The sequence below is a fragment of the Mustelus asterias genome, chromosome 17, assembly GCF_964213995.1.
Source record: "Mustelus asterias chromosome 17, sMusAst1.hap1.1, whole genome shotgun sequence".
Classification (NCBI taxonomy): domain Eukaryota; kingdom Metazoa; phylum Chordata; class Chondrichthyes; order Carcharhiniformes; family Triakidae; genus Mustelus; species Mustelus asterias.
In genome coordinates this window covers 73372045-73397882 of record NC_135817.1, presented here as the reverse complement: position 1 = coordinate 73397882, position 25838 = coordinate 73372045, and the positions used below count along the sequence as shown (strand labels likewise).

At 46.1% G+C, this 25838-nt stretch overlaps 1 protein-coding gene across 1 annotated transcript in view; it reads right to left on the bottom strand.

The window, feature by feature from the left end:
* Positions 1–20234: 20234 nt before the first annotated feature.
* The window catches only part of lrrc58b (leucine rich repeat containing 58b), a 63497-nt gene continuing 57893 nt past the window's right edge, over positions 20235–25838 (bottom strand). The window contains exon 4 of the mRNA XM_078232975.1: positions 20235–22074. Within this exon, the coding sequence (XP_078089101.1) occupies positions 21881–22074 (194 nt within the window). The 3' untranslated portion in view covers positions 20235–21880. The remainder of the gene's footprint in view (positions 22075–25838) is intronic.

The following is a 25838-nucleotide window of genomic DNA, read 5'->3' as shown; positions in this document are numbered from 1 at the left end:
CATTCTTCTGAATTCCAATGAGTATAGCCCCAGTCTACTCAGTCTCTCCTCATAAGCCAACCCTCTCAACTCCGGAATCAACCTAGTGAATCTACCAAGTCCCCTCAAATAATTTTTTGCTTCAATAAGATCACCTCTCGTTCATCCAAATTTCAGTGGCTACAGGCCCAACCTGTCTAACATTTCTTCATAAGATAAGCCCTTCATCCCAGGAATGAGCTGAGTGAACCTTTTCTGAACTCTTTCAAATGGCATTTATATCCTTCTTCAAATAAGGAAACCAACACTGTACACAGTACTCCAGATGTGGTCTCACAAAGGCCATATACAGCTGCAGTCAATTTCCCGACTTTTATATTCCATTCCCTTTGTAGCAAACACCAACATTTCACTTGTCTTCATAATCACTTGCTGTTCCTGCATACCAACTTTCTTCTGTGATTCATGTGCCCACCAAATTCTGTAATCTCTCTCCGTTATAAAATGCTGCTTTTCTATTCTCCCTGCCAAAGTGGACAAGTTCACATTTTCCTACATTATGCTCCATCTGCCAATTTTTTGCCCATTCATTTACCCTATCTTTAACCCTTTGCAGACTCTTTACCTTCTGTTGACAATTTACTTTCCCGCCTTTCTTGGTGCTATTGGCAAATTTAGATACTATACATTCAATGTCCTCATCAGAGTCATTGATATAGATCGTAAGTAGTTGAGGCCCAAGCACTGATCCCTGTGGCACTTCACAAGTTCCAGCTTCCAACCCAAAAATGACCCATTTTTTCCCTACTCTCTACTTCCTGTTGGCTAACCAATCCCCTATACATGCTAATATGTTACCCCCTATACCATGAGTTTTTATTTTAAGCAGCAACTTTTGATGTGCTACCTTATCATAAGCCTTTCGTTCCCCTTTGTCCACCTTGCTTGTCACTTCTTCAGAGAACTCCAATAAATGAGCCATACATGATTTGCCTGCCATATAGCCATGTTGACTCTGTTTGATCCCATTGTGATTTTCTAAGTAGCCTGCTATAAAGTCCTTAATAATGGATTCCTATGAGAGATATTAGGCTAACTGGCCTGTAGTTTCCTGCTTTCTGTCTCCCTCTTTTCTTGAATAAAGGTGCTACATTTTGTACTTTCCAACCTGCTGGGAAACTTCTACAATCTGAGGAATTTTAGGAGGAAGTTAAAATTTTATATTCTTGCATCCGCACTGATGAGTGCATGATGAAAAACTTTGACAGGATGGGCTCGATTTTACCATCAGGTTGCGCCCATTTATGGTCACAAAAACTTGGTAAAGTCGGGTGTGAGGCGAGTAGCGCGATCCTCGCCCGCCTCCGTGCCAGTTCCCCCTTTACCAAGGCCCGAAAATAGCAATTGGGACTGCGCCCAAAACGGGTGCGACAGCCGTTTAAATGCATTTGCATGCATTTAAATTGACTTAATGGGCTGCATGCCCAACCTTACCGGCACTTCCCCCCTTTACCACATTTGCATTCGCCCATCCAGAATCGACGCAAAACAGACATGCTCCATAAAAGACCAATTCGGGCGCTCCAGTTAGTGAGGAAGTAAGTGCCGAGTGTCTGACAGCTCTCTGCTTGAGATCGGTGTGGGAGGGGGAGGAAGTGGGTGTCCGCTGCCTCTCTGCCTGAGGTCAGTGAGGGGGAAGAGGGGTCCACTGCCACTTTGCCTGTGATCAGTGAGGGGGAAGAGGGGAAGGAGCCTGCGATCGGTCTGGGTGGTGAAGGGTGTGGGGGGATAAGGGGGTCAGTAATGTTGTGGGGGTGGGGCAATGTCTGTGGGGGCCAGGGGATGGCATTATCTGGCCTGGAAGTGATGTGGCAGGGGAGCCACATGCTATCGTTTTTTTGCGCATGTGCCGTTGGAGGCGCCGATCGGAGCTGCAGGATTTCAGGTGCGTTAAGCCCCGCCCACAGGCTTCTGCAGCGCGATTCGGAATCGCTGATATTTTTTCAGGAAGAGTGCGTATGGGGGCGCCTGAGAACGGGTCTAAAGATCGGATCTGAAACACTCCCAGTTTCAAGTCCGCCCAGCACTTCGAATCAACATGGTAAAATATGGCCCAATGTCTCTTTTTCAGCAATATTATATTGTTGCTCAGTCATTTACTTGTTTGATAAGTTTGTTTCATGTCTGCATTTTTAGATCAGTTGTGAGGCTTTAACACTTTAACACTTAAAAAACTGAGAGCAATTGTTACAGAGGCAAAAGATAGCCCTGTATCTGATCACAATACCAAAGAGGAATTACTGTTCATTTACTAAGGCACTTTAGTGAAACCCCTCTGACATTTTCAGGCAGGAATAGACATTTTAAAGGTTTGGGGAGTTAATGCATAACAGTGAGAATGATCTAATATATAATGTGGGTGGCATGATCTGTGGCACGGAGGCACAGTGCTTTGCACTGCTGCCTCAGAGCACCAGGGACCCAGGTTCAATTCCAGCCACGGTGACTGTGCGGAATTTGCACATTCTCCCTGTGTCTGCGTGGGTTTCCTCCGGGTGCTCCGGTTTCCTCCCACACTACAAAGATGTGCGGGTTAGGTTGATTGGCCATGATAAATTGTCCCTTAATGTCAGGGGAGTTAGCAGGGTAAATATGTAGGGTTCGTGGATAGGGCCTGAGTGGAATTGTTGTCGGTGCAGCTTGATGGGCCGAATGGTCTCCTCCTGCACTGTAGGGATTCTATGTCTACCGTCTATGAATAAAGTGATAAGGCTTTAAAAGGCTCCAAAAGTAAATCAATATAATGGTTACAGAATAAACTGTCCATTAGTTGCAATCATAACTGTTTACTCAAGGAATAGTTTTTAGAACAAGTCTTTTCTCACAAGCTAATGTCATATTACAGCACTGCTTGGTATTGTTTGAGTCAGTAAGAGTTTTAACAACACCAGGTTAAAGTCCATTGTTTGAGTCAAGCAGTGAATTACTGACTTTATTTATATGACATATTGGAGATGACCAGTAGGGGGTGACAATGTGTTAAGTCTGGAATACTTCCCGACAGCCAAAGTATTTAACATTAATGAATCTTGGGGAAAAAATCATTTCAGTCTGCACAACATGCAAATATATTTCTTCCACAGGTTATCTAGTAAGATACTCTGAGAATTTCTATTGTTATATTACTTAATAGACATCTTTTTAATGCATAACATTATTCAAATAAAATATATCTGAAGATTTTAGTAAGTGATCAACTAATTCAGTTTCACTGTTGCGTTAGAAAGGGAATTTGTAATTTACATAAGATTAAAATTGCTTAGAATCAAATTTTAAGCTTTCCTTTTTATTTCCAAGTGGTCTAGTTTTACATTTGTTAAAAATAAATCCTGTGGTGGCTCTCTGTAATTATCCACAGTGGCACAGTGACTAGCACTCACAGTGCCAGGGACCTGGGTTCAATTCCGGCCTCGGGTCACTGTCTGTGTGGAGTTTGCACATTCTCCCCGTGTCTGCGTGAGTCTCCTCCGGGTGCTCCGGTTTCCTCCCACAGCCTGAAAGACATGCTGGTTAGGTGCATCGGCCATGCTAAATTCTCCCTCGGAGTACCTGAACAGGCGCCGGAGTGTGGCGGCCAAAGGATTTTCACAGTAACTTCATTGCAGCGTTAATGTAAGCCTACTTGTGATAAATAAACTTTAAACATCGAATAAGTCAGCCATACCCAGTAAGGGAACTCTGGGTTCAATCCCACTCAGGTGAATGTAAATGATCCAAAATCCAGTTTAGTTCAAAGCCTTATCTCAATCTAACAAACTTTGATTATGAAATGCTCTGTGGAACTTGAGGGGTTAAAGTTATTCCATCCCTTAAAATGAGATCTGACTGGACTTTTGTTTCCAAAGTAAACCTTGCAATAATCTGGTGGTAATGATAGAGCTGTTTATATAAATGTGGAAATGTGGACTTGGTTCCATCCCCATGAATACACCTGATTTGCTCAGCATGTTGCAATGAACAGAAATCTGGCTTAGTTCAGTGGAATTAAAGCAAACTTTTATATGTTAGCGCTAAAAAAAGTAAAAGTTTATTTATTAGTCACAAGTAAGGCTTACATTATTAACACTGCGATAAAGTTACTGTGAAATTCCCCCAGTCGCCACAGTCCAGCACCCATTTGGGTCAATGCACCCTAACCAGCACGTTTTTCAGACTGTGGGAGGAAACCAGAGCACCCGGAGGAAACCCGCGCAGATACAGGGAGAACATGCAAACTCCACACAGACAGTGACCCAAGCCGGGAATCGAACCTGGGTCTCTGATGCTCTAAAGCAGCAGTGCTAACCACTGTGCTACCGAAGCATGTCACGTTGTTGTGGTGGTGTCACTCAGTCTGGTTTAATAAAAATGTATTGCTCTCCTGTCTGTCGAAAAGATAATTCTCGTTACAGTCTATGTAGACAGTCTATATAGGGTACACAGTCTATACAGTGGTTAGCACTGCTGCCTCACAACGCCAGGGACCCGGGCTCAATTCCGACCTTGGATGACTGTCTGTGTGGAGTTTGCACGCTCCACCTGTGTCTGCATGGGTTTCCTCCGGGAGCTCTTGTTTCCTTCCAAAGTCCAAAGATGTGTACGTTAGGTGGATTGGCCGTGCTAAATCACCCCTTAGTATCAGGGGGACTAACAGGGTAAATATATGTGATAGGGCCTGGGTGGGATGGTTGTTGGTGTTGACTTGATGGGTCAAATGGTCTCCTTCTGCGCTGTAGGGATTCTATGGCCGTGATTCTCCCATCAGCACAGCGGGCCGGGAGACTCTCACCTTGGCCAATTCGTGGCGTTCGTGCTCGTGTTCGCGCCCTGCTAGCGTCTCCCAGCGCCAAATCACCGGCGACGCCAGATCCGTGCCGGAGATCGGCGGGGAGGCGCACAGACCATTTACACAGTCATTTGAATATGATTTCAATATGATTGGTGGGCCCCGGGACTGAAGTCTCCCGGCCCACTAGCGTCTCCTCCCCCTGCCGCCAGAGTGGTTCACTCCAGCGGGGTTTACAGTAGCTCCCCACTGAGATGAGGAGAAACTACTTCTCTCAGGGGGGGGGTCGTGAGTCTGTGAAATTTACTGCCCAGAGGGTGGTGGATGTCGGGACATTGAGTAAATTTAAGGGAGAGGTGGACAGATTCTGAATTAGTTGTGGGTTTGAGGGGCTGCGGTGAACAGGCAGGAAAGGGGAGTTGAGGCTGAGGTGAGATCAGCAATGATCGTATTAAAAGGGGGAGCGGCCCTGGGGGGCTAAATTGCCTACTTCTGCTCCTAGTTCTTGTGTCCTTGCGTTTTGATGATCAGAACCATGGAATCCCTTCAGTGCCCATCGAGTCTGCACCCACTCTACAGAGGGGCAGCTTACCCAGACACACCCCCCCCCTGCGCTATCCCCGTAACCCCATGCAAGTATGGATGACAGGTGAGATTAAGATCAAAATTGCCATGATGCAGGCCCACCCCCCCTCAGCCCCAGTATTGAAGAGCCTGTCCGCTGTCACTGTCGAGTCTTAAACATGAAGAACAGACATTCGGGTGACATGCTGGGAGGCAAGTGACAATTACAGACCAGCACCTAGAAAGTAGTAAATGTGTTAGTCTAATATAATTGCTATATCTGACCCAGAGACACATGAAATCATGTCAATGGACATATCATAGAATCATAGAAACCCTACAGCACAGAAAGAGGCCATTCGGTCCATCGAGTCTGCACCCACCACAATCCCACCCAGGCCCTACCCCCCATATCCCTACATATTTACCCACTAATCCCTCTAACCTACGCATCTCAGGACATTAAGGGCATGGCCAATCAACCTAACCCGCACATCTTTGGACTGTGGGAGGAAACCGGAGCACCCGGAGGAAACCCACGCAGACACGAGGAGAATGTGCAAACTCCACACAGACAGTGACCCAAGCCGGGAATCGAACCCAGGTCCCTGGAGCTGCGAAGCAGCAGTGCTAACCACTGTGCTACCGTGCCGCCCCTATATATGTAGTGAGTGTCACAACATCATCGCGCACTCGTGTAATATTTTGGTCAGCGGTGAGTGAGAATGGGACGCACGCCCGCTGATAATTAAGCAGGCAATTTATCCTGTCTGTTTCTATATTTGGTGGGCAGGTGCGCTGGTCAGGTGGCCTTTGTTTTAGCTTCACCCTTGATCCGGGGCAGGGTGAATTGTCCAGGCTGAAATAAAGTTTTTTAATAAAGTGTCTGGTGACTGCGGTTTGTGTTTGAATGTGCTGACTAAACACTCTACATGATTTTTTAATTGCAATTTGGGTTTTTTTTGACAGATTTTCAGCCATTTGAGACAGTTCTGCAGTGGCTGTCCCCCCCCGCTAAGTGCCAGCCTGTATCCGCCACTTCCTCAGCGTCCGCTCTCTCCCTGCCATTCCTGGAAGAGGCAAGACTTTCCCAGCACGCGTTTCACGCCGGGTTGACCGTTAATTGGCCAGCCAATGTGAAAGCGCGTTCTGGGACTGAGTGCGGCCGGCAGCGTGCCTCAGGTCCACTTCCACCAAGTGTCCGCGTCCGACCGATGAAAAATTCAGGGCCGTCAGTCAATATTACAAAAACTTAAAATCCCCCTCACTGTCACCTTACACAAGTCGAGGTTTATTAAAAGTTGCAAGTCACCCTGAGCCACAGTTCCCTTTACGCAGATATAAAGTTGGAAATGCACATACAAAAAATACACCCGATGAGATTAAAGACCTTTGAAGTCAGTCGCCAAATGTGAATTCACTCCTCACCTTTACCTGAAGAAAATTAACCGCGTTTAATGCGTGCACAGTTTAATGTGCTGCGGGGCTGGTTTTAAAAGCGACCAGGACAACAAGGATAAGTACAGATTTGAAATTTCAACTTGTAGACAATCGATCGAAACTTAAAAGCTTGGAAACTAACCAAAGATTGTCGCTGGAAATTGGCTTCACATTTGCTGTAACAATTATTTTTACAAACATAGAATAGCAGAAATTATCCCCCGTTCCTTCACATGACTGACCTTTTAGGGAAGGATCCAGGAGTATTCTCCTCACTGTAACACAATGTCTTCTCCCTCTATATTCAGCTCCCCATTCTTTGAGCTATTGAGGCAATTTACAAGCGTTTTAGTAACCATCCCCACCACAGGCTTGGTACTTGAACACACAGTACAAAGCAAGTTGTCTAATAATACCACAACCTCTTTTTTTGGCATACAGTGTTACCCTATTCATCTAATCCTGCCTCTTGACTGAATCAAAATATTATTGTCTTTTATCATATTAATTTTTGACTCCACCTTTTGAGTTAATTTCTTGAGGTTTTTTTGGCAACAACTACAACCTGCTATTTTGTGTTACTTACCTCGTACACCTGTCATTTAATGAGGCACTTATCTCCTGTGAGGACAATGGCTCACTTAAACCTCCCACAGTGGCAGATTCTACTCGAACGCACAGCCTGAGCAGATCGATTACAGCAGTTTTGTAAATTTAATATTATAAAGAAGAATGATCTATTTAACCAGTCATATTTCATGGAAAATACCACAAGTTAAGCCCCAAACTTTCTAAGTACACGCAAGTTACTTTTCACATTACCTGTCCATATCTAATTTCAGAGTTAATTTTGTGGAGTCAGATTTGATGTTTGGATCAGAACTGAGAATCAAACGCAGTCTGGGAGTAATTTTGACTTTGGGCATTAGTGACAAATTGAAATATTGATTGAACCACCGCTGTAGATTCCAGCTGAGTTTCATTTCCATTGACTGCAACATGTAATGAAAGTCAGGAGAGATGTAAAACGGGCAGCTCAATCAATATTGTCCATTTTATACTATCCCCCCAAAGTCAAAACTATTCTCAAATGCATTCAGTTTAGATAATTTGAATTTAGAATGACTAGTCCTCTCAAAAGATTGTCAGTAACCATATGTAATATAAATTTTCTTTAACCAGTAATGGTAAGGATTCGATCTTTGAAGTTCCTCTCAGGAAATGTGGACACATCTTTGCGCTATTAGGAAAATTTCAAAACGTTTGGATGCAATATTGCCATTACTACCCAGACTGAAGAGCTCAAGTAAAAACTTCAGGTAGGAATGATAAATACCAGCAACCAAGCCTCCAGTAGGTTGAGAAAAATGCAAGTCTGAGTGCACAGAAGATCAACTAGGTGGCACGGTGGCACAGTGGTTAGCACTGCTGCCTCACAGCACCAGGGACCCGGGTTCGATTCCTGGCTTGGGTCGCTGTCTGTGCAGAATCTGCATGTTCTCCCTGTGTCTGTGTGAATTTCCTCCGGGTGCTCTGGTTTCCTCCCACAGTCTGAAAAATGTGCTGGTTAGGTAAGTTGACCGTGCTAAATTCTCCCTCAGTGTACCCGAACATGCACTGAAGTGTGTCGACTAGGGGATTTTCACAGTAACTTCTTTGCAGTGTTAATGTAAGCCTGCCTCTGACACTACTAAATAAACTTGTGTAAATACAATTAATTTGTATTGCCATTATTTTCTAAAATGCAGTGGTCAACCTTAACTCCAAATGATCTGGGCATAAATCTAACAATAAATTAATCAGAATTGCCCTATTTCATGTGATTTTCCACTTGCAGGTTGCTTTGATTCTGATCCAAGTACAAAATTCTAATATGTTACTCAGTTCTCTTTTTAAGTTATTACATTCAGCTGACAATGAGCAGCTTTTACTTGTAGTTGAGGGGCTTCCTGTATATTTACAGTTGCCTCAGGGAATACTATTTGTTCTGCCTCGGTGGCTAACACAGTAAGAAGTTTAACAACACCAGGTTAAAGTCCAACAGGTTTATTTGGTAGCAAAAGCCACAGAAGCTTTCGGAGCCCCAAGCCCCTTCTTCAGGTGAGTGGGAATTCTGTCCACAAACAGGGGCATATAAAGACACAGACTCAATTTACATGAATAATGGTTGGAATGCGAATACTTACAGCTAATCAAGTCTTTAAGATACAAACAATGTGAGTGGAGAGAGCATCAAGACAGGCTAAAGAGATGTGTATTGTCTCCAGACAGGACAGCCAGTGAGACTCTGCAGGTCCAGGCAAACTGTGGGGATTACAGATAGTGTGACATGAACCCAATATCCCGGTTTAGGCCGTCCTCATAGGTGGCTAACATCAGGTACACTTGCAAATGCGAATTCTAAATATATTTTTCTGCAACGTGCCATTCAATGTGTTGTGGATATGAGAGAAGGGCAAGTGAATGAGGTCATTTGGAACTTTCTGACAGTGTTGGCACTTTCCTCAACAATTAAAACCTAATCCTGTTGTCCTACTCTCCCCAGCCAGCCCTCTAAATTCTTTTGTTTCAAATCTATGTGCATTTTTAAAAACTGCACTGGTATCTACTTCAATTACTGTGGCAAAGCATTCAGAGTTTGAACAGCTTTCCGTCCAAAGCACCTCCTCCTCATTTTTCAGGTGACAGTTTTAAATTAATGACTCCCATCCATTGACTCTGTCTACACTTCCCGCTGCCTCGGCAAAGCAGCCAGCGTAATTAAGGGCCCGGACATTCTCTCTTCCACCTTCTTCCGTCGGGAAAAAGATACAAAAGTCCGAGGTCAGGTACCAACCGACTCAAGAACAGCTCCTTCCCTGCTGCTGTCAGACTTTTGAATAGACTTACCTCGCATTAAGTTGATCTTTCTCTACCCCCCAGCTATGACTGTAACACCATATTCTGCACTCTCTCCTTTCCTATGTACGGTCTGCTTTGTCTGTATAGTACACAAGAAACAATACTTTTCACTATAAACCAAATCAAATCAAATCATCACTGGCTCCCCAATCAGAGGAAATATTTTTTTCCTCTTTTTTTTCCAGCTTTGCCAAAGGGTCATCTGGACTCGAAACATCAGCTCTTTTCTCTCCTTACAGATGCTGCCAGACCTGCTGAGATTTTCCAGCATTTTCTATTTTGGTTTCGGATTCCAGCATCCGCAGTCATTTGCTGTTATCCAATATTTTTTTTCCTATTTACTTCTATTGAAGTCTTCCATCATTTCAGAGAGGATAGAAAATGTTTGAAGCATTTGTCTTTCTGAACACAAGAGGTGACAGTGTTGGAAAATGAATGCTCCCCCCTGTATCACCAGGGATTACAGAAATCCTTTGAGGTCGGACACAGTTCGAACTGCTTCGCAGTTTACCTCAGTCCTAACCTTTTAAACATTTATCAATTTGCACATATCTGCCATTTCCATTTCCAATTTTCTTATATTCGTACGGCTTCATTGACTGAAATGCCAAATTAAGGTCAACTGGGGATGATTATTTTGTAGGATAACCAGGAAGTGGATGAAGACTGTCCAAACACATTTCAGATAAGAGACTAGGCAGGGAAAACTTTCCGTCGCTTGAACAAGAATTAAATATGGGTGCTCGAGGTAAAAAGATTCATATCGACTTTCAATGGAAAAGCAATTCCTAAAATAAAAACTACCCCCTCAAATAAAATGTATGTTTTAAGTGTTGTAACAGTTATTAAAGGAACAGCTTGTTTCAGAAGTTACTTTAAGTTTATTTTTTATATAAACAAAACACTTTATCGTTTAATCCCTTCTTCCGGTCTCTAATAATTCTGCGTTGCCTTTCATCCTCCCACTCAGTCTCAATTCCGCACACACAGGATCAAAAGAATCTACAGAGGGTGAACATTTGAGTCAGATTCAATCAAGATAATTGGTGATTTCTGTTCTGTTCTGCCTCACTTAGCTTTCATCTCCAGGGAAGAACATGGCTCGAACTCCAGCACACCTGTTGCAGCTGACGGGGTACATTTCATTAATTTGCAAATAGGATGCAACTAATGGGAAGCATTTTATATCATTTCATTAGGTTATCAAATACTCTTCAAAGTTAAAATTCACTTGAAGGAAGTTCTGAGGGAAACAAGAAAGACATAGAAACCCTACAGTGCAGAAGGAGGCCATTCAGCCCATCGAGTCTGCACCGACCACAATCCCACCCAGGCCCTACCCCCACATATTTACCCACTAATCCCTCTAACCTACGCATCTCAGGACTCTAAGGGGCAATTTTTAACCTGGCCAATCAACCTAACCTGCACATCTTTGGACTGTGGGAGGAAACCGGAGCACCCGGAGGAAACCCACGCAGACACGAGGAGAATGTGCAAACTCCACACAGACAGTGACCCGAGCCGGGAATCGAACCCAGGACCCTGGAGCTGTGAAGCAGCAGTGCTAACCACTGTGCTACCGTGCCGCCCTGTAACATGTAATGTAGTCCAGGTGAGAAGCTTCAATTGCCACCATCACAAGATGCTCGACGTACTTCTACATCTAAGTCCAAAGCTGCCAGGCACAGAGAGATGGTGGAGTCATGGTAATGTCACTGGACTAGTAATCTAGAGGCTCAGGTGAATTTGCTGTGGATAGGCGTTCAAATCCCACCATGGCAGCTGGTGGACTTTGAATTCATAAATAAGTCATAGAATCATAGAAACCCTACAGTGCAGAAGGAGGCCATTCAGCCCATCAAGTCTGCACTGACCACAATCCCACCCAGGCCCCATCCCCGCCTATCTGGAATTGAAAAGTTGGTATCAAGGATGGTAACCATGAAGCCATCATTGATTATCTTAAGAACCTATCTAGTTCACTCATGTCCTTTAGGGAAGGAAATCTGCCATTCTTTTCTGGTCTGGCTTACATGTGACTCCAGATCCACAGCAATGTGGCTGACACTTAACTGCCCTCTGAAACGGCTGGGCAAGTCATTCAGCAAACACCGACAATGCGGGCCTTGCCAGCGATGCCCACATCCCATGAAAGAATAAAGGAAAGGCTGAACCTATGTTAGATGGTACGGGAATCAATACGAGGGAGTATCCTATTTGGCCTCACGCTCACCACTCTGGCTGTTGCAGATACAAATGTCCACAATAATATTCATAGGAACGACTACCATAAATCCTTATGAAGGCATGTTGTGCGGCTATGAAGTGAGACATTAAATCACTTCCAGCTGAATTACTGCCAACCCAAATAACTAGCGAAGAGGGGTAATGGTAAAGAGTGGGCAAAGGCTAGGAGTCTGCTGTTGGAAGGAGCAAGCGCAACAATGGCCACCTGTTCTCCTCGTGTCTGCGTGGGTTTCCTCCAGGTGCGCCAGTTTGCTCCCACAGTCCAAAGGTATGTGGGTTAGGTTGACTGGCCATGCTAAACTGACCCTGAGTGTCAGGGGGATTAGCAAGATAAATACCTGGGATTACAGAGAAAGGGTTTGGGTGGGGTTGTTGTCGATGCAGACTCGATGGGCCGAACGGCCTTCTTTTTCCCCATGGGATTGTGTGATCATATTTTCTGTGAACATACCTGCGATAGCGGGGGGGGGTCACGGCTCAGTCAAAAGCTTTCCTCAAATTCTTTTTGGAGTCTTCAGGACATTCTTCTCCCACAGCTTTGACTGTGCTTCATCCCATTCCTGCGCTGCTGAAGATAAGCCTCAGCATTGTTTAACCAGGCCTGGCCCAATAAACTGGGTCGTGGCCACAGCAGAGTGGGGCAGCCAGTCAGCAGGAAGACTGCCCTTTCCCAATTCCAGCCGTAAAGCCATCCCGGGAATATCCTGCCTTCTCAGGGGGAAGAAATGTCAACCTCCATTTTCTCATCCTTTATCCCTTTTACTTTTTTATTGCAGCCTTTCTAAAAAATGTGTGTAATCTATTTTCATTTTAAGCTATAGTCCTCTTATAAATGGCGGATCTAATGTAGAACAGTCATATCCCAGCTTCTAAGATGAAGGCCGGGATTCTCCCCAAAAAATTCTACGTCCCCAATTTGCGGGAAAATGGGAGTAAATCCCGCTAGTTTTTTTTAGCGAGATTTCCAGAATGAATCTCTGACATGCTGTGTATCACGCTGTGTATCACGCTCTGTAAATCAGAGAGTGGGCCTATTCCCCCCCCTAGAGACCAGCAGCATAGCGCCGAGCGGGCCACTGCGCATACGCCGATCTGTCAACGAGGTGCACTGGCCCACCATTTTCAACCTCCAGATCGCTGGCCGGCCCCGCAAGCTGACCTACTGCCCCCCCCATCCCCAATTGCTGGCCTCCTGCACCTCCCCGGGCCAGCCCTGATGTTCCCCCCCCCCCCATCTCCTCCCCCACCAACCCCGATCTCCCCTGCCCCCCACCCAGCCCCGATCTCCCCATCCTCTCCCCCGGGCAGCCCCCATCTCCCAATCCCACCCCCTACCCGGATAGCCAGCCCCAAATCACCTCCTCCCTCCCTCTCTCGGTCATCCCACCCCCACTGATTGCACCCCCAATAGATCCCGCCACCTCTGGCTCCAGCCCCTTGGACATTGTCAGTTTGCCCCGTGGGCAAAGGGTGCCAGGCTGGTACTGCCCCTTACCCCTGACCTCCTGCGGGGGCCTCAATGGCCTCTCTTCCCTCCAGCAGGGCCAGACCGAAAGGCCACCTCCTGCACTGTAGCGATTCTATGGATAAACCAACCATATTCTTCTCATCAACACTTGGCTGTACCCTTATCAAAAAGTTCAATCAAGTCAGTGATTTGCCTTTAGCAAGTCCATGCTGGCATTCTCGAATTTATCCACATTTCTCCAGATGACTGTTGATTTTGGCCTGGATTAATTGCAATGGCCCATGGCTGTCTATCTTGAGATGTTGCACTTTCGGAAGGAATGAGGTTCCCGCTGAGGGATTGTCATCATGCATTTCTTGTAACAGAGCGGCACGGTGGTTAGCACTGCTGCCTCACAGCGCCAGGGATCTGGGTTCAATTCCTGGCTTGGGTCACTGTCTGTGTGGAGTTTGCACGTGCTCCCCGTGTCTGCGTGGGTTTTGTCTGGATGCTCCGGTTTCCTCCCACAGTCTGAAAGACGTGCTGGTTAGGGTGCATTGACCCGAACAGGCGCCGGAGTGTGGCGACTAGGGGGATTTCACAGTAACTTCATTGCAGTGTTAATGTAAGCCTGCTTGTGACTAATAAATAAACTTTAAACTTAAACCTGGTGAAAAATGAATGATAGTGCATTGGCAAGCCATTTTACATTTCTCTAAGGAAAATGGTCTACTTAACATCAGGGACAAATAGTCAAGTGAGGAAGTCAGCAAGAGAACCTGTCTCGGGGGCAGGGAATTCATATGGTGTTCGTGGAAGTGGAAATGACTAGGGTTGGGAAGCATTTTCCGATCAGGGCCAGTGTGATCTCCTGGACTCGTTTCGATCGCCTCAGGGGGTCGGAGAGGAATTTCCCAGATTTTTTTTCCCCACATTGGCCCTGGGGTTTTCGCTCTGGGTTTTCGCCTCTCCCTGGAGATCACATGGTCTGAAATGGGGGGGTGGGGGTGAGTAAATAGGTTGTGATGAACAAAGCATCGTAGCTGTGAGGGACAGCTCGGTGGATAGGATATTAGGATGTAGATAGGCTGGAAAATTGGGCGGGGATCCTGGATTCAGGATTCAATCCTGGACTGGGGAGCGGCGCGGGCTTGGAGGGCCGAAGGGCCTGTTCCTGTGCTGTATTGTTCTTTGTTCTTTGTTCTTTGAGACTGACAGATTTTTAACTCCACGCATGGCTACTGCACAGTTGGAGTCAGAGGAGTAAAATTAAAAGGAAAATCTACATTTTCAGATGCAGAGGCAGTGTTATTTTCATTGTTTGTTTCATGCTGGTGTAATTCTTTAAATCAGTTACTTTCTGTATTGTTACATCCGATGATGGTTTGAGAAAGTAAATTAAAGCATATTTAAAACTAATTTTCACAGATCTATCCAGAAAGGTGGCACAGTGGTTAGCACTGCTGCTTCAAGCGCCAAGGACCTGGGTTCGATTCCTGGCTTGGGTCACTGTCTGTGTGGAGTTTACACACTTTCCCCGTGCGTGGGTTTCCTGCGGGTGCTCCGGTTTCCTCCCACACTCCAAAGACGTGCTGGTTAGGGAGGACTGGCCAGGCTTAATTCCCTGAAAAATGTACCCTTTTCAGATGAACGTTGCTGACCTCCAATGTTATTGTCAACGTGAAATCAATAAGAACTCTCGAAGTATAATCTATTCCATGTAACGGGTGGAATATCCTGGCCCTTCGTGCCGCTGGGATTTTCCAGTCCCGCTGAAGTCAATGCGCTTTTGAAGGGTTCGCCACAAATTACGCCTCCCGCCTCGACCGGGCCATCAGATTCCGTCCAATGCACACACGTTTTGACAGCTGCACTTTAGCAATGTGCGTACCACATTACAGTGCAACCTGGGAGGCAAAAGATGATGTATTAGAAAGTGAGCAGGAAGAGGGCGGCCTAACAGTGACGTATTGGGTGGGATTTTATGGCCTCGTTTGACCCGAGACCGGAAAATCCCACCCGAGGTCAACGCACATTCCCGTTGTCCGCCCCTCGCCTGCTCCGATTCCTGTGCCGGGCGGGGCGGTAGAATTCTGGCGATAGCTTCTGCTTCAAACACAATCTATATTTAAATGAAATTGGATCCTGTCTTAAGCTGCGACTCCCTTTCACATGTAGTTTGATTTCATTCACAGAGTCTCATGCACCTTTCAAACTGGATATGTGAAAACATGATCAGAGTAACCCAAAACCATGTTTTTGATTTATTTCAATCTAGCATAAATATTGTCTAATCATGATACAAACTTGAATCAGTGAAAAAACCCCAGCTTACCTGACTCCACGCATCACCAGAAACAGAATAAGAAGTTAACAGAATAAGCAACAATACTTCCTATGATGTTTGATGGACCGACACAGTTAAGTTTTATTTATTAGTCACAAGTAAGGCTTACATTAACACTGCAATGAAGTTACTGTGAAATTCCCCCTAGTTGCGGCACGGTAGCACAGTGGGGGCGGCACGGTAGCACAGTGGTTAGCACTGCTGCTTCACAGCTCCAGGGACCTGGGTTCGATTCCCGGCTTGGGTCACTGTCTGTGTGGAGTTTGCACATTCTCCTCGTGTCTGCGTGGGTTTCCTCTGGGTGCTCCGGTTTCCTCCCACAGTCCAAAGATGTGCGGGTTAGGTTGATTGGCTATGCTAAAAATTGCCCCTTAGAATCCTGAGATGCGTAGGTTCAAGGGATTAGTGGGTAAATATGTAGGGATATGGGGGTAGGGCCTGGGTGGGTTTGTGGTCGGTGCAGACTCGATGGGCCGAATGGCCTCTTTTTGTACTGTAGGGATTCTATGTTTCCATGTTGCCACAGTCCGGCGCCTGATGGGGCCAATACACCCTAACCAGCACCTCTTTCGGACTGTGGGAGGAAACCGGAGCACCTGGAGGAAACCCACGCAGACACGGGGAGAACGTGCAAACTCCACACAGACAGTGACCCGAGCCGGGAATCGAACCTGGGACCCTGGCGCTGTGAGGCAGCAGTGCTAACCACTGTGCCACCGTGCTGCCCAGAAATGGATATGGACACAGACATAGAAATCACATTTTTCTCCATTCCTGAAGGTGCTGATTTGGGTATAATGTTGTAGGCAGCATGGCCAATCATCATGTGTAAATGTAAGTGGTTATTAATGATACACATGCAACCAATATTAAAATTATGTTGTGATGACCAACCTTAAAAGTATACGTAATGTCCCGTTTTTCTAGTGTGCACGATAGTTTAGGAACAAAATAAGTTTATACAAGTCGTAAGTCACTGAAGGCTAACATGTAGGTGCAGCAAGCTATTAGGGATGCTAATGGAATGTTAACCTTTATTGCAAGAAGATTGGAGTGCAGGAATAGTGAAGTCTTTCTTCAGTTGTATAGAAGCTTCACCTGGAGTCCTCAGAAGGGATATTATTGCCACAGAGGGTGTAACGAAGGTTCACCAGACTTATTCCAGGGATGGTGGGACTGTCTTATGAAGGGAGATTGAGCAAATTGGGCCTGTATTCCCTAGAGTTTAGAAGAATGAGAGGTGATCTCATTGAAACCTACAGAATACACAAAGGAATAGACAGGGTCGATGCAGGTAAGATGTTTCCCTCGGTTGTTGAGACTAAAACCAGAAGACTTCACTCACCATCACAAATCGTGGGCTCATCAATAACCTGAACGCCAGGGTTTTTATTCAGCCTTGCAGCGAACAGCACCAGGGAGGTGATGACCTACTGGTATTGTCACTAGAATCCTGAAGCTCAGCAAATGTTTTGGGTCCCCGGATTCGAATCCCGCCACAGCAGATGGTAGAATTTCAATTCAATAAAAGATATCTGGAATCTACTTTGGGCAGCACGGTGGCACAGCGGTTAGCACTGCTGCCTCACAGCGCCAGGGACCCCGGTTCAATTCCAACCTCAGGTCACTGTCTGTGCGGAGTCTGCATGTTCTCCTCATGTTTGTGCAGGTTTCCTCTGGGTGTTCCAGTTTCCTCCCACAGTCCAAAGATGTGCGGGTTAGGTTGATTGGCCTTGATAAATTGTCCCTTACTGTTAGGGGGACTAACATGGTAAGTATGTGGGGTTACAGGGATAGGACTTGGGTGGGATTGTTGTCAGTGCAGGCTCAATGCGTCAAATGGCCTTCTTCTGCACTATAGGGATTCTATGATTCTACTGATGACCATGAAACAATTGTCAATTGTTGTAAAAATCCATCTGGTTCACTTATTTCCTTTAGGGAAGGAAATCTGCCGTCCTTACCTGGTCTGGCCTGCATATGACTCTAGATGACAGCAATGTGGTTGACTCTCAACTGCCCTCCAAGGACAACTAGGGATGAGCAATAAATGCTGGCCAGCCAACGACGCTCATGTCCCATGGATAGTCTGGAGGGATGTCAGAAGTTACAGAGGACATAGATAGGATGCAAGACTGGGCGGAGAAGTGGCAGATGGACTTCAACCCAGATAAATGCGTAGTGGTCCATTTTGGCAGGTCAAATGGGATGAAGGAGTACAATATAAAGGGAAAGACTCTTAGTACTGTAGAAGATCAGCAGGACCTTGGGGTCCGGGTCCATAGGACTCTAAAATCAGCCTTGCAGGTGGAGGAGGTGGTTAAGAAGGCGCATGGTGTACTGGCCTTTATCAATCGAGGGATTGAGTTTAGGAGTCCGGGGATAATGATGCAGCTATATAAGACCCTCGTCAGACCCCACTTGGAGTACTGTACTCTGTTCTGGTCGCCTCATTACAGGAATGATGTGGAAAAGATTGAAAGGGTGCAGAGGAGATTTACGAGGATGTTGCCTGGATTGAGTGGCATGCCTTATGAGGATAGGCTGAGGGAGCTCGGTCTTTTCTCCGCGGAGAGACGTAGGATGAGGAGACCTAATAGAGGTATATAAGATGTTGAGAGGCATAGATCGGGTGGACTCTCAGAGGCTTTTTCCCAGGGTGGAAATGGCTGCTACGAGAGGACATAGGTTTAATGTGCTGGGGGATAGATACAGGGGAAATGTTAGGGGGAAGTTTTTCACACAGAGTGTGGTGGGCGAGTGGAATCGGCTGCCATCAGTGATGGTGGAGGCAAACTCAATAGGGTCTTTTAAGAGACTCCTGGATGAGTACATGGGACTTAATAGGATGGAGGGTTATAGGTAGGCCTAAAAGGTAGGGATATGTTCGGCACAACTTGTGGGGCCAAAGGGCCTGTTTTTGTGCTGTAGTTTTTCTATGTTTCTATTTAACCATGGCTCCAATTACCCAAAAGAATTGGTAGACAAACTGATTCCTGTGGGACTGTTTTCTGCTGCTTCATTGTCAATAGTAATTTTAGTGGGCAGGGTTCAATGCCCTTCACCCGAGGTGACATTTATTTGGATGGGAGGATGCCAGGTGGAGACCCTATCAGCTTCCCACCTCTGGCTCAATGAGTCCAGGGTGAGCAGGCTTGTTGACGGCTTCCCTGCTTCAAAGGCACTCAAAGTGACCCAGCACCAGGAAGGAGGGAGGTGGGGGTTTGCATGCTGAGAGCCACCCTTCTGTTCTTGCTGCCGACCCCCATTCCTGGCACCTCCCACCCTTCAACCCCATCCTGGCATCACTCACTTGTGGCTTGGGTGCCTATGCTGCCCCTGGTGGGTACACTGCCATGATGTGGAGATGCCAGCGTTGGACTGGGGTAAACACAGTAAGAAGTCTCACAACAACAGGTTTATTTGGTAGCAAAAGCCACTAGCTTTCGGGTACACTGCCAGCAGTTGCCACTGGAGCTGACTGCTACAGAAACGGCTGGCCTCGGAGTAGCTTGCAGCTCTCAGGGGTTGCGATTTCCACCCTGGGGTCCTTGATCCTGACCGGCATGTAATATGGTGGGCCTGCCCCGCAGGAAGAGTTGCAAGGCTCTTGTCGGCTTCCTAAGTGGCAGGCGAGAGCTGCGTTACTTGGATTAAGTACTACTCAGTGTTTTAGTCCAAGTGCTTGGTTTCTAGCTCTCTCTCTGGAGCAGGCAGCAGAAGCGGGTGGGCACTAATAATAACCAGTTCCAGCCCTTGGCCCCACCTTGCTCCTGAGCTATTTGCCTGGAGATGAAGCGAGTTGGGAAGCAGGGCTAACTGGCCACACATGGCAGCAAACAGAACAGGCGTGTTTAAGGCCACTTAAAGGAGGCAAATTGGGATTTTCTTCAGCCTCTAAGTTCCAGCAGGTGGCGGCGGCCGGTTTCATTGCACAGAGGTGGCCTCCAGATGGAAGCACTCTGGATAGGCTAATAGGCCCTTCCCTGCCTGCCTGGGTGCAGCAGCAACCCCAGGCCACTCTGTCGCTAGGACACCCACGGCCCACCCCCAGAACAGTGGATTGGCTGTAAAAGCCAATTTTCAAATCTATTTTTCAAAAGTTTGGAGAGATGTCTTATTATGCTAAAACACACTCTCTCTCACTTACCTTCCATTCCATTCTGCTGCTACTTTCAACATGGAAGGTCTCTGGCCTCCAACTTCCAGAGCCCATGCAGTTGGACAGTCAATCCGTCCTCTGGGGAATTAATTGTCCTCTCCGGGGAAAATTACATTGAGTAACTGTGTGGACGTCTGACCCCCCCACGGACCTCTGACCTCCCACAGACCTCTGACCCCCCCCACGGACCTCTGACCCCCCCCACGGACCTCTGACCCCCTGTGAACTTGACAGCAGGGTTCAGAAGACTGATGGAAAAATCCCGTCTCAACTGGCCATTCAAAAACAAGAATCACCCACGCTATGAACAAACGTGTTTAGTTAGTTACCTGTTTATTGGTATGTATTTTGAACCAAACAGAATAAGTGAACCTCTGACAGCACAAAGAAGCTCTGAATCCCTAACAACATTGTACACGCCCGTATTCACTCTCCTAAAATTTCCATCCTATTATTAGCTTTGCCTAAGTATCCGTTGTGGCTCAACAGGTCCACTTTCCAATAGTGGTTGGAATCTCATTCGTATCTTGTTTGGAGGAATTCCGTCACACAATCGCATTCACTCTCGTAAGCAACTAAATGCGGGCATAGCGAAACCAAACACCAGCCCAGCTAGAGACCAGAAGGCAGCACCACCCAACACCACTCCTCCTTCACCCCACCCCTCCCCCCCTCCCCCGCCACCCATTCAATTTAACAGCATTGGATGAAATGAAAAAAAATAAAAATTAAAAGCTCAGAACAAAGTTTTGTGTTTTACCAGAAGTTCCAGAAAATACTTATTTATTTCACAACAAGAGACACTCTTCCAATGGTATTCAGCTGATGGGGATTTTGTCTCTTTGCTCAATCTCCCATGTTTCAGGTGCCTGACAGACTTGTTTAAAAACATAAATGTAATTCTTTGAATCTGTAAAGCATCCCTGCTATTCATAACATACCTAAACTACAAAGAAACCCAAATCCTTTCAAACCCTAATAAATCTTGTGGCGAGAAGTTTAAAATCAGAAAAAATGACGACTGTCCAATGCCTCTTAAGCAGTTTGTCGCCGTACAACCATATCCTTTGCTCTAATGTCTTGGCTGCAGGTGATTACCTGCTTTATCTCGTTCCCTCCCAGTCCATTTTCTAACTTGGTTGCATTCCCTACCTTTTCATTGTCTGTGCTCAATGTCACAACTCTGAACAATAACCTCGCTGGCAAAGTGGGATCGCAAGGACGGGGTGGGGAGGGAGAATCACCCCAAACATTGGTCCACTGCCCATTTATACGGGGCGGGATTTTGCTGCCAGGCTCGCGCCGAAACCGGAAAGTCCCACCCGAGGTCAACAGACCATTCTATGGCCCGCCCCCTCGCCCGCTAAGATTCCCGTGGCAGGCGGAATGGGAAAATCCGCCCCATAATCTGCCACTTGAAATCCACAGGAAGCAGTTCTCAACTAGAATTCTCATCATTGACGTGTAGAGAACAAGACTCCCATTCTTTAATCCATCTGTCATAAGTCTAAAGTTACCATCCTGCTTAGCGAATTTCAACTTTACATCCAAGATTCCTTTACAAAAAAAAATCTATGCAAAGATTAGCCTTTCAAATGGAAGATTACAGACTTGGTAATTATTACACGTTAAAGCAAGTGCTTTGTATAACATTTTAAAAGTACGGTTATTCAAAATAGCTCTTTGCACGTCCAATATTAATAAATACCAGAACACTTCACAGTTACTGGCATAAAAATATAGTGCTTTAGTACAAATATTTAAGAGTCCATGATTATACTCAAAAGATTATGAACACTGTACAATCCATTATACACAAAACGGATGTGGAGGTCTGAATATTATTGTAATAGCAGTAAGGATTGGAGTCAACAAGACACTGGTTTGTTGGATTAGGTAAGTTCAAGTGTTCCAGGACTACAGTGATCCAGTCTTTACAATGGGTTTGTTCACTTCCATAAACATCTAACCGAGGAGCACTTTTTGCATCCGGTGCTGTGGAACGTTGAATTCATCTTCAGAGTCACAGTCGCTCTGTGAATTTGAACCGCACGGAGAGAAGCATTGTGGAGAGCACAGGTAGTGCATGAGTGGGAGGCGATACTTGCCACAGAAGTCGACAAACTTGATGTGACGAACACACGAGTCGAAGTAAACTCCTAGGAAGCAGGAATGAAAAGCAGAGTGTAATTCAAGTCAGACCATGTTTATTTCTGCCAGATCAAAGACTATTTCCTCGGGTGGATGGAGCTATTACAAGGGGGCATAACTATAGGGTTCGTGGTGGGAGATACAGGACGGATATCAGAGGTAGGTTCTTTACGCAGAGAGTGGTTGGGGTGTGGAATGGACTGCCTGCAGTGATAGTGGAGTCAGACACTTTAGAAACATTTAAGCGGTTATTGGATAGGCACATGGAGCACACCAGGATGATAGGGAGTGGGATAGCTTGATCTTGGTTTCAGATAAAGCTCGGCACAACATCGTGGGCCGAAGGGCCTGTTCTGTGCTGTACTGTTCTATGTTCTATGTTCTATTCAGATCGCAGTTGTAAATTTTTGGAATGATCACTGAGAATACCAGCCTGAAACTGACAGGCTTGAGACTCATCCTATTGGTCTGATCTTTATCAGAGGTGCAGGAGGTATTAAATAAAGCAAGTGAGCTGAAACGTGAATCTGAGTGAGAATGTAATACTAGACCTCCCTGTGGTTTGAACAATGCGTTATTTTACGATTAAAAATAACAATTCTTGGAACTTTTAGATGAAAAGCTCCAAGAAAAGTCAGTGCAGACTCCATAATACATAGGAGCAGAATTAGGCCACTCGGCCCATCGAGTCTGCTCCGCCATTCAATCATGGCTGATATTTTTCTCAACCCCATTCTCCTGCCTTTTCCCCATAACCCCTGATCCCCTTATTAATCAAGAACCTATCTATCTCTGTCTTAAAGACACTCAGTGACCTGGCCTCCACAGCCTTCTGCGGCAAAGAGTTCCACAGATTCACCACTCTCTGGCTGAAGAAATTCCTCCTCATCTCTGTTTTAAAGGATCGTCCCTTTAGCCTGAGGTTGTGCCCTCTGGTTCCAGTTTTTCCTACTAGTGGAAACATCCTCTCCACGGCCACTCTGCCCAGGCCTCGCAGTATCCGTTAAGTTTCAATAAGATTCTCCCCTCATCCTTCTAAATTCCAATGAGTATAGACCCAGAATCCTCAACCGTTTCTTATACGACAAGCTCTTCATTCCAGGGATCATTCTTGTAAACCACCTCTGGACCCTTTCCAAGGCCAGCACATCCTTCCTTAGATACAGGGCCCAAAACTGCTCACAATACTCTAAACTCAATGGGCTGAAGGGTCTCTTCTGCACTGGACAATTCTATGTATGTACGATTATGTCATTTGGCTGCATGTGTAACGCCTGTTTGTAGAGGTGTGAGTGAGTGACATTCATTAGACACTACATAGACAATGGTACTAAATAGTCTTCCTTTATCCCACAGACAACTAACTAGTGAGATATGGTAGTCTATGCCCCAAGTGAATTGGTGTGGATTTGGGAGGCTCCAGAGGGAATTTCAAAGGCATGGACTGGAAGACGCAGGGGGCACATGTCTGAACAGATGAGTTGTAAAGGGATCCAAAGATTCTTCCTGGCTTGGGTCATTGTCTGTGTGGAGTTTGCACGTTCTCCCCGTGTTTGCGTGGGTTTCCTCCGGGTGCTCCGGTTTCCTCCCACACTCCAAAGATGTGCAGATTAGGTGGATTGGTGATGCTAAATTGCCCCTTAGTGTCGGGGGACTAGCTAGGGTAAATGCATGGGGTTATGGGGATAGGGCCTGGGTGGGATTGTAGACTAGGGGAATTTCACAGTAACTTCATTGCAGTATTAATGCAAGCCTTACTTGTGACTAATAAATAAACTTAAAACTTTAGACGGTGCAGACTCGATGGGCCGAATGGCCTCCTTCTGCACTGTAGGATTCTATGATTCTAACAATATCATAAATATTAATCATTGCCAATCAACCCCTCTAGCCTTGAAAATGAGTGTGGAGAATCATTCCCTAGGTTTTAACTGTTGGGAGATTTAAAAATGTATTTTTGCAAATTATATTATATTCCTTTTTATCTTTTTTTTTCTCCCCTCTTATCCGATCCTACATTCTGATTCTCCCCAAAAGATTCTAAGTGCTGAATTGGCGAGAAAAATGATGTAATTTACAATTGTTTTTTCATTAGGAGTTCAGTCTCGAATCGCCCACACTCTGTGCAATGCAGAGGTCCTGCCACTGTCTGTCAGGGGGACTAGCTAGGGTAAATGCATGGGGTTATGGGGATAGAGCCTGGGTGGGATTGTGGTCAGCGCAGACTCAATGGGCCGAATGGCCTCCGTCGGCACTGTAGGATTCTATGATTCAGCTGGATGTAGTTTTACTAGGGCTGTACTGAGAAAGGGCAATGGGACTTCAATTTCTCTCACTCAGCCGTAGACAAAGTCCCAATACAGGTGAGGCTTGTAACTTTCATGATGAGTCCAAACAGTTTTCCTGTAAGTTTCAGAATCCCGCATGGAATCATCAAATGGTTCCAGCACAAGAAGGGGCCATTTAGTCAGCTGGATCAGCAAGAGGACCTCAGCTGGTCTCACTCACCTGCCTTCCCCCAGAGACCTGCTAATATTTTCTCTCCACCACAATCTCGATTCTAACCACTCATGGCATAAATAGTTTCTCACATGTCACCTTGATTACATACAGTGTAAGATTCATTCCCAATGAGGTAGACTAGAGGAAATGGTTCCAGTGAGGGAACGGCCCGGTGGCACAGTGGTTAGCACTGCTGCCTCACAGCGCCAGGGATCCGGGTTCGATTCCTGGCTTGGGTCACTGTCTGTGTGGAGTTTGCACGTTCTCCCCGTGTCTGTGTGGGTTTCCTCCGAGTGCTCCAGTTTCCTCCCACACTCCGAAGATGTGCGGGTTAGGTGGATTGGCCATGCTAAATTGCCCCTTAGTGTCAGGGAGACCAGCTAGGGTAAATATGTGGGGTTACGGGGACAGGATGGGATTGTGGTCAGTGAAGATGCGATGGGCCGAATGGCCTCCTTCTGCACTGTAGGATTCTATGATTCTAACTCAAGTCCACATCACTGCTACCCTGGATTGGAAGTCACCTTATAAGCACACTAATCTTTTTGTACATGTGGACAGCTTGCCCATCCACTAGATTACCTGTTAAAAAGCTAATGATGATCCTGAGGTTTACGATAATTGCTAGAAGCGGTTACCTGGAAGCCAGGTTATGTCAGCACGCCCCCATATATCCAGGCCTCGGAATCTACCTTGTCTAATCCGGTTACAATTTTATAGGTTTTGGGAGATCCCCTCTCATTCTTCCAAACTTCAATGAATACAATCTTAACTGACTTGGTCTCTTCCCATATGACAGAACTGTCATTCCAGGAATCAGTCTGGTAAACTTTCGGTGTGCTCCCTCTATAGCAAGGACATCCTTCCCCAGATAAGGACACCAAAATTGCGCACAATACTCCAGTGGCTACCACAGCAGGTCAGAGACTAGGAATCCTCTGCCGAGTACTCCTGACTCCCAAACCCTGCCCGCCAACTACAGTGCACAAGTCGGGAGTGTGATGGAATGCTCCCCACTTGCCTGGATGGGTGCAGCTCCAACAACACTCAAGAAGCTCGACACCATCCAGGACAAAGCAGCCCACTTGACTCGCACTGCATCCACGAACCTATCAAAGCACAGTGGCAGCGATGTGTACCAGCTACAAGACGCACTGCAGCAACTCACCAAGCCTCCCCAGACAGCACCTTCCAAAATAACGTCCACTACCATCTAACAAGACAAGGGCAGCAGATACATGGGAACACCACCACCTGAAGGTTTCACTCT